Raw genomic sequence first — 10,253 nt, forward strand, 5'->3', positions numbered from 1 at the left:
TCATAGTATGGGACAATATTGTCCACATCTCACATGCAGAGTGTCCCCGGAGTCTTGTGCTTGCAGTACGCGGCGTCCTCCACTAGATGCCTGTCTCGGCTGTGCTACAGCTGAGGATTCGCCCTCAGGGTGCACTTTCCCATCAGGCATTTTAAAGTCAACAGATGCAAATGAAGACAGACTTCCACTTTTATTTGGCCAGGTTTTGTTGGTATCAATAGTAGGTGACACCCTGAAGTCTCTTCCTTTGACACTGATTGTTTGCTTCTTCCCACTGAGGATACTGGAATTGTCTAAAAAGGGGTCTGAATCACTCCCATGTGGCATGATGAAGTAGTTGCACTTTGGAGTTTGAGGCTTTGACATCTCCTCGAGGTCTGATGAGGATATGGCTACTAGAGGGTTTTGCTGGGTTTTACAATGAGTCTGTGAATCCTCGCTATTTGTCTCCTGATCTGTATCCGTAGTATCCTCATCGTCGTACATTCCCTGGGAGAATGGCGGAGATCGTCTTATGAGGTGGTTCTCCTTCAGCAGCCACCTCCCTCGATCAATCAAAACCCCATCAGTTATGTCCTTTTCTGAGGTGAAGGAATGACACTGTGTGGCCTCTGGGACATCTTCAATGTCTGCTTTTAATGAGGTCTCACCACTAAAATAAGACCGATCCTCCTTTGAGACTTGCGTGCCCGAGTCAGGAGAAGAGAAACACTCGGCACTTTGTAATTGGGAACTTTGCAAGCATTCTGCATCACCTCCAAGAGACAGCTTGGACGTAGCTCGTTCGTCATTTGTTTCTCCGTTGTTCTCATCTCTGTAGACTGAAGGCTGTCTCATTGAAGCCTCTTCACCACTGTCTGTGACAATATCTACAGAATCCTGAGTTTTATATCCACCACTCGCTGAGGTTTCTGGTCTGTAATCAGATAAATCAGAGGTACTAGGGCTTGGGAGACATTTTGAGCCGTACAAACTGTCCTTTCTACTATTTGGAATAATTTTTGTTTTTTTAGTTTGAACACCTCGAGCATTATCTGGCTCTAGTCGGATGTTGCCCCAAGCATCATATGTGCATATAAGTGAAGAGGACTGAAGAGCCAAGTTCACAAAGTCAAGTAATTCCTGAGATATTTCAACTGGTTGTAGTAGGCTGATGTTTCTTTCCTCATCACGCTGCCCTTCTTCATCTGTTTCAAATTCTTTGTTTGTTGCTCTATGTTTAGCGTGCTCACACTGCCCCCCAGAGGAAATTTGGGCTGGTGATTCGGTATCATCATCATAATCATCATCAGAACTGTATTCGCCAGTGACATTTCCTTTTTCTTTACTTTTAAATAAAGATTCTTTTTTTTGTACCTGGTTTTCATCATCATCTTCCATCTCCTCTTTAGCCAATGTCTGCTCTACTTTCATATCTTCTTCATTTTCTAACTTCTCCACTTCATTTGCTTCAAATTGTTCCTCTGAACACTGTTCTATTTCCTTGGGTCCTTTTATATTATTGTCTTCTTCCTCTTGCTCATCTTTGACCACCCTTGTATTTACAACCTCAGCTTCACCATCCTCCTCTTCCTCCTCATCATTTTCCTCACAATCCAGCTCCATTGTATCCCTTTCCTCATTCCCTTGCTCATTAACCACATCCATTTCTCCCTCCACAACCTCTTTGTCTCCAAATATATTTTCTAACTCCTCTTTCTCTGCTTCTTCCTCATCTGTAACTGCATCCACTTCCTTTTTCTCCTCCATGCTATCATTGTTTTCTAACTCCTCCTCCTCATCATCAACATCTGTCATTATATTAACCTCCTCCACCTCTTCTTCCTTCCCCTCATTATTTTCTATCTCCTGCTCTTCAATAACTTTTTTACATGTCTTCTCGACTAATTTATCCGTTTCATCTTCTGTCTCATCCACTTGGTTTTCATCATTGGCACCTTCCTCAAAAATGTCACCCACATCTGTCTTTTCTCTGACTTTATCCGTCCCTTCCTCTCCCTCCTCTGTCTTTTCAGCATCCTCTCTCTCATCTGTCCCCACCACTCCTTTCCTCCCTTCTAACTCCTCCCCCTCCTCATCTGTCATCTCCTCCTCTGTCCCTCCCTTCATTTCCTCAACATGTTCTTCATCACCTTTTTCTCCTTCACTGTCATTTTGCACCTCATCATTTGCCTCTACTGTCCCCTCCTCTTCCTCCCTTTCCTTTTCCATGTTTTCTAGCTCTTCACCTTCATTTGTCTCCTTGTCTCCATCCTCTCCTGCCTTCTCCCCCTCCCCCTGCTCATCTACCTCCTCTATCTGATCTTCATCTGCTTCTGACCCATGTTGTGTAACATCCAGGATAACATCAGGGCCTGTTTCCTGAATGTCTTCTGTCATGTTCTCTACAGAGGTATCGGCAGGTTCTGCTGATTTTGCTCCATCAGCACTGGGCACAGAGTCTGTCTGGTTTGTTTCAATTTCTACTGAGGTGCGCTCCTCCATCAGATAGAAGCTTTTAGCTTGTTGAATTGTTGAATACATTTCTGCTCTGAGGTCTTTCGGCATATTCAGCTCCTCCATCAGCTCATCAATACTTAGGTATTGATCCTCAAATATGGCACCTCCTTCTGAGACAACCTCCAGAGCAAACTTGGATTCTGAAACTTCAGGAGAAAGTGGCCCACTTTCAAGCCTTTCCCTTAAAATCTGGAAATCCTTCCAACATTTGGTAAAGTGAGAAGATGCTCTGCTTTGCAATTCAGTCAAACATGCTTTTTGCTGTTCCTTGTCTTCAATGGCAGAAATCTTCAGCAGGGATTGCATCATTAGCATGGCCTCTGAGCTGCTTCTTGATTGGTTATCATCTTCCAGAACAGACTCTTTCAAGTTATCTCTCAGAATCAGCGCAGACAAGAATGACATAAATGCTTTGAATGACGAGCCAAACACTGAAGCCACTGTTGAGAAATCAGCAATGCTATCAGACTTCTCATGGTTGGATGTTTCTGGCCCCTCATGATGAAGAGGAACTGATTTGTGTACAGCATCACCAGAAAGAGGGTAATGTTTGGTGAAACCAATTTGACTTTCATTCTTTTCATCGGATTCAGAATCATCTCCTACCTGAAACACAACCTTTGACGGAGGCTCTGATTCACCTGGGACGGCCTCTGTGTATGGCACATGGTCTTGGCTGACATTTTCCAACCAGTCTTCAACATACTGGTGAATTTCAGAGGGTGTAGGATTTAGGGAAGGCATTGAAACGCTGTCGTTTAACTCAGAAGGTTTTTTAGGTGACAGCGTTCTCTTTTCCGTCACAGATCGAGGTTTACTAACTGTTTTGTTGCCTGTCAGAAATGTTCTTTTAGGTTGTAAAATGCCTGATATGTTCTTTTTCATTTGAGGCCTTCCTGTTGGAGTATTTACGTTGTGACCATTATATTTAGCAGCCACTGTATCCGTGCTTTGTCTCTTAGATAGGGTACTTTTTGCTTTTTCAGTATTTCCCAGCAAGGCTGAGTCTTTCTTGGGTGTATTTTCATTTTTAATTGATTTCTTTGACTGGGACTTTTCTATTTTCTTCTCTTTTTTACTTTTGGCACTTTCTGATGAACTCAAACTCTTTTTCCCTACACTAACATTGTTGTTGAGTTTATCAGTAGATGGATTTTTGGAAGTTGCATGTGTGTCATTCCCAGCATGTTTAGTCACCTTTTTATTCTTCCCACTTTGAGGTGTTTTGGCTTTTTTTACTGTCCCCTCAATTTGAGTGTTAGTTGCTGTTGTAGTCTCATTATCATTTAGTGTAGACGGATTGTTTGTAATCTCATGTGTTGAATATATTGGCTCTGATGACAGTGATAACATCTCCCCTTTCAGTCTCTGTAGTGAGTCAGCAGTGGATGGCTGCCTGCTAAAGTCTATATCATTGCTAGATGAATGTGGTCTTGTCTCAGACGAGGGTTTGTTATCTGGTGCAGTGGTTGGACCATGCAAAGGCACACCATTTATGCTACGTTCCTGATTTGCAAAATAGTTTTCACAGCAGCCTTGACTCTCATATATACACATCACAGTTTTTGTCACCTCCATCCTGTTATTGTCTATCTGAAGGACCTCAGCGACTCCTGATGACCTGATGGAGGAGTGGGAGCCTTCGTTAGTTGCTCCTGCAGTTGCCATTTTCCGAGGATTTGGGATTGGTCGGTTGCTTCTGCTGCTGCTGCTGCTGCTGTGTCTGACAACACAATATCCTTCAGTTGTCTCACCATCAGGTGTCCTCTCCATGTAAGAATAGTGTCCCAGGCTGCTCTCTTTGACCCTTGACTCTGTCACCATCTTCACACTCTCTACAAAAGCCTTCTTCCGAACTTGGCGAGGGCCTGGTGTAGGAGCACGTTTGATACTTGATTTTACTTTTCTCAAAGCCTTTGAAGTGTCGTCGTCATATACTTGCTCCTTGTTGAAGCACACACCCTTTCCAGATCCAGTGGGATGGTTCTCTTCTTTAGTGACATCCTCACTGATACAAGAAGAGGTTTTGGCAAAAGAATTGTTTGAGTCAGGGCAGCTGTTTACTGAATCTGTAACGGAGGCATGAGCTGTCCTCTTGCTAAGGCTAGCACGGCTGAGAGTGGTCGTCCAGTGGAGCATCTCCTCCTCTTTAATAGTCAGATGCACTTTCATTTCTACAGTCATACTGCCATCTTGATTCACACAGAAGGACTTTTCAATGTCATCTTCATGAGGTAATATGCAACTATGATGCTCATTTTCTACTCTGCCAGTTCCACATGTTTCGATGGATGTGTGGCGCTGATTGACTTCCGTTTCAGATGATCCGTTGTGGTGATGCAGGTGACTGTTCAAGACTCCATTTTGAGACCTGTTTATCTGGTGGACAATATATTGTTCTGATGATAAGGAGAATTTTCTTATGCCTTTTCTACTTGAGAAAGCTTTGTTGTTCTCTTTGGCTGAAGTGGTTTAATGGAAATACCGGTGTTTGTAAAAGAAGTGGGGAATGAAGAAAAGGGAAAACAATTAGGATTAGATGAGAAGATTCATACCACTAGCATGTCTGTTAATAACATATTCAGTTAGCTTAGCATAAGGACTAATGCTTTGTACAAATTCAAAGAAAGTCACGTCACCATCACAACGCAACATTTTATTTTAAAGGTGCATTATGTAATAAATCTAAAGCAACTGGCCATAAAATCCTCCTAATATGTCACAGAGACTCAATAATAATGTTCATATAACAAACTGAACTCACCAACAACAACAGTACAGCCAAATATTGGCATTAAAAAAAACATTTTGCAGACTGCAAATCATGTTTATGTTTTGAAATCATGTTTTGGCATGTGGCGCCACCTACCGCCATCTACCAATCATTGCAGTCAGTAGAGTCTCAGCTGCCGAGCAACCACGGGTTTTTTGCCAGTTATGTCAAAAAACGAAACCTTAAAGACCTCGGTATTTTGAATTTGAATGTAGTGACCGTTTTTGGACACATTCTTACATATGCCACCTTTAACTGTTCAGCGTTTGTACATATCAAGATATAAGATATTAGTGAGATTTAGGGGTGCAGGAACTATTGGAGACAGCTACGTTAGCTTACTCCTAATAGTAAAATGTGCTAATTGGTCTGACACCATACTCAGTCATGTTATCAATAATGTCTTAGTTTTAGCAAGAAAGCAACCTTTTAAAAAATATGTCTGTTTCATGAATATTTCTAGACAGTTTAGACATAGAACACCTTAAAACTTACGAGCTCTGGGCTGCAACATAGACGTCGTCTCCAAAGTTTCCATGTGCATGACTTGTGCCATCTGACTGCTTCTGTGAAAACCGTAATTTCCTAATCTGAATGGCTCATTGCCGGCTGCCACAACAACACCGGAGCAGAGGATAAGTGCAGCAAGACCGTCAACCTGAAACAAGAGGATAAGCAAGTTTTACGAGGAAGTCAAAGTCAAGGGATCAAGTCTAGTTGTCTCTGAAATGGAAACATCTGGAATATCTGGCACTAACTGACCGATTATGAAGGTGCATGGAAAAGTTGCTACTCACTGAATTATTAAAATAATATGGTCTCGAAATCACAGATCATATGAGTTCCTTTTAAAGAGGATACATTCTATAATTTCAGTATTGTTCTGCTATGGGCTCACATTAACTACTGCCCATTGAAGACAGACACAACTTGTCTGTCTTCAACGGGCAGTAGTAAAGGTTTCTCTTATTCTTGCTTAAGAAGCAAGGTCAATTTTGGGGGAAAAGACATTGGTAATGGAGTCCATTATGTTCTTGCCATAATCATTTTGAAAGACAAAAATCAATCTGTCTGTCCTTGTGTTTTTTAGCTGAATATTTAAAGATTATGTCTTATTTGTGTCACCCAGACACACTATATTTAGCCGTACAGAGTTTAATTGAGGACAATTACTGAGAGGCCATGGATTCACACACCATGGTGTCAGTCAGAACCAATTTGAGTGTACCCAAATTGATCTTATTTCTCTAAAAATGCTAAAAGGTTGTTGGGATTTTGGTCAACAATATTTGTTTATTTTTTAAGAAGGAGAAAGGGATGGAAAATACGTTGAAGGTTATATTATTGCCTTGGGATATTATTATTTATCCAGCACTTGTTCTGTGGAGGTGAAGTGTCCTCTCTTTTTAACTGTATTTACTAAGACACAGCAACTTTGAACAATCCAGTCATCTTTTATGTATATGTAGAACTTTCTAGCAGTTATTGAGCGTGCATACGTGCTCTGATCGCCCTTCCCAGAGAGTAGTTTATTGAGCTTTAAGAAGCAGCCGGTAAAAATCTGGACAGTATATTTTGTTTAATAATAAGATTCCGCTCACATAGGCCTACTCTGTTCAACTCTAGAAAAACTAGAAAGAAAAAAAAATGTTGTTCGGTTTGACCCCACTCATATATAGATTTAGGTTTACTATGTCTATATTTACACATACAAAGACTTTATTAGACATCATTAAGGTAACCTTAACCATCATTCTCTTATTCAGTTCTCCAAACACTCACTCTTCTGCCATCAGTGGAGAAAAGTTTCAGGACTGGGAACTGCAGGATCTCAGAGAGGTAATCCAGCAAAGCGTCAAAAGTTGGTGCCGTTCTTCTGTGCAACACTATTGTGCATTTAATAGCGGGGTCCTTATTTTTAATGACCATAAATCTCTTTGGTGTCCGTACTGCCACCCTTTTGTGGAGCTTTGTTGACTTGTTGGTGACATTGTTCCTTCTGCCAAACTGACTGAGATGAAGACGTCTCTGCCGCCTTGCACTGTGGGGTCTGGTAGTATTCCACGGTATCTGCTGACGGTTCACTTCATTCAAGTTTAATGGCTTCGCTCGTCTCTGATCAGAACACACATAAGCTCCTCCATCGTGTAAGTCATCCAGGCCTTTAACCAGGTGGATCCCTCGAGGTGTGGTAATGGTCCTTACTCCAAATGGCAGAGGCACTTTCTTGGATAAAGCGTCAAGCAGAGCATCAAATGTTTTGAAGGTGCGGCCACTGATGACCATGTGATACCCACTGAATTTATAATCACCACTTTTGTAAAAACATAGTCGTTTTGAAGCTGAGGAATCAGACATTAGCTGTAATGGTCGGCTGGGTAATGTCCGCCCACTGCCAGAGGACAGTCCCTGTGCAGCTGGGTCCTGGATGGGTGTGTTGCTCATTTTGTGTGGAGGAGGCTAGAAAGAAAAAAATAGAGAGAAGTTACTGCTGTTCAGATAAGCAATTATTCTTCCAATGCCGAAACTCCTTTACTATTCACTGTTTACAGTATCAATTGTAGAAAAAATAAAAATCCCCTGACTCAGCTTTCAAAATGTATCGCTGTGTATTCATGAACACAACTGCCTGTTTCAAAAACTGTATACATTTAAAAAATAAAATGAAATAATAAATCGGCATCAAAAATCCTGACCCAAACAAGCTATCCTCACTATGCTGTTGTTTCCTCCTATTTCCCCTTATCATGATGCTTTGAAAAACACATTGATGCAAATGTCAAGGTTTTGATAAGTTTTGCATAGTTTTTCCATCATAATCTCAAAATAGAGAATCAACGATCAAAACAACACATTTACTGATGATCAATATTCATTTTCCTCTGTCATGATTGAAACATGTCTAAATCTGCTACACAAAAAAAGTTTTACTGAAGAAGCAGTGTCATGGTAGAAAATAGAAAATACATCATATTGCCGAAACAACTGCAGATTGAATACAGTTACATATACTCAAGCTGTTATGCATACAAATTTCACATGGAATATTTTATCTGTTCTTTTGTACATTGAACGCATTGAAGCAATAATGTAACAATATAGTTGCATAATATCAGTAAATTCAAATATAACATGCACAGTATTGTTGCCCATTTACATCAGTGTGAACTGAACACCAAGTCCAAACAGTCCTTGACAAAGGCCGTTCACACCTAAGTAGACAAATTACCCCCTGTAGGTAATGTTAAAAATAACTGACGGGGAAGCAAACAAGTAAATCAAGTTGTCAAGTAAAAAAAACCTTACCTTAAATGATCACATTTCTCTTAATTCTAATGATTAAAACAACAGAAAGTGTATATCCGTTTTTCCTCTGAGCACCGGTCAAAGCCTCTCAGCGGCAGTCCAGGGCTATTTTGGGACCTACAACATCACGGCCAATTTGCTTAATCTTTGCTCACACTTAATCAGCATATCAACACGAGGCAACACATACAGCTCAAACAGAGTATTTGCACTGCGGCAGAATACAAATGTATCATTATGAGATTTGTTTTAATTGTTGGCTTGATGTTTTTCTTCAGGGTTGACACCATTGTTTGTTCTGCTGATTTATTTGGGTCAATGCTCATGGACATTATAGGAAAGCATACTAAAAATTAAGAAAAAATAATTTGAAAATGAATCTCTGCCTCATGAGTCACTAGTTTTTCTTGTCTTCTCTCCTCATCTTTGGAGAGAGTTCATCCAAAGACGAGTGAATGACTGAAAGATTAAAATAAAAATGATTAGGATTAGTGAGCACCAGAATTAATCAGTGAATGAGGAAAGGTTTGGTGAAGGTTCCTATGTAAATAAATCCTATAGGTCAAATTATATTACAACGTTACTGCTCCATACTGATACCACAGGTGGCTTGGACTATTTCTAATTTGCAGGCAGCCTGCATAATCTGATTTGAAACGTCTTGGCCTAATAGGGATTAGGTTAAAGATTTTACACCCTTGCTGACATCATGTGACAGAATAAGTTCTTTAGAGTGCACTTTTACCTCACAGCAGGTATTTCAAAATGCAGTATATCAGTATTTGTGCTTGTTGTGTTTTTGTGCTGCATGTTAATGGTAAGAAATATTATCATAGTTTTTAATTCTCTGCAGTGTCTCCAGATGAGAAGAACCTAAGGTTTGTAGGGTGCAGAGGAGTAAGAAATAACTTTTTGTGTTCTTGGCTGAGGATCTGATTACATAATGGGGTGTTGTGTGTATTGTGTCTAGCCTGCACCTTCCCGGCACACCAGCAGGGAGCCAGCTCTGATGCCTACAGTAGACAAAGAGGTGTGAAAGCACCATCTGAAGGTAGAGTTTTTGTCTATTGGAGGAATACGAAGGCGGAGCTGCTCAGGCATAAATGTGGAGTGTTCACTTTGCTCTGGGTCTTTCTCCAGCAAGGATCACTCCTGTGAAGATTGACCTTTTCCTTGCAATGAAAATAAAACCTTGTTGGTCGGCAAAAGTTCTCTATTTCATACTTCACCAGCAGCAAATTCAATTTTCCACAACACTACTTCTTTTTGTAAAGTGTTGAAAATAAATATGGATTTTGGTACATTATTTGACCTGAGACCAACAGGATAGTGTAGTATTTTTTTTTACCTTTTTGCGGAATAAACCAAACATTTACTATGATCGCCTAACCTTCAATCAATAGGTGGTGTTGGAGCTATTTATTTATTGTTAGTATTTAGTGCTGTTTAGTTTAGTATTTTGTTTAGTGAGTATTTAGTTTTGATTATTCTTAGTTTATTATTCTTATTTATTTGATTTTATTATGATTACATTTCTATTAGTATTCTAGTTTATTATTTGTTAAGTTTAAGTGTTTCTTGTCTATTATTTGTGTTTTGTTTCATTTGGGCACATAGCAGGGCACCTGAAGTCATATAGGTAGGCTGTCGGTAAGGGACCAGCATGCACCTTGGT

General features: G+C 40.3%; 1 protein-coding gene across 1 annotated transcript; it reads right to left on the reverse strand.

Moving 5' to 3' along the window:
• Positions 1 to 7,717, reverse strand: LOC310927322 (uncharacterized protein; the record flags this gene model as incomplete). Its single annotated transcript, XM_083889616.1, has 4 exons — positions 1 to 1,233; positions 1,357 to 4,955; positions 5,768 to 5,930; positions 7,055 to 7,717. The coding sequence occupies 4 exons, from the start codon at positions 7,715 to 7,717 to the stop codon at positions 1 to 3; spliced, it is 5,658 nt and encodes a 1,885-aa protein (XP_083745742.1).
• Positions 7,718 to 10,253: the final 2,536 nt, after the last annotated feature.

This window comes from Microchirus variegatus, assembly GCF_963457635.1.
Source record: "Microchirus variegatus genome assembly, chromosome: 5".
Taxonomy (NCBI): domain Eukaryota; kingdom Metazoa; phylum Chordata; class Actinopteri; order Pleuronectiformes; family Soleidae; genus Microchirus; species Microchirus variegatus.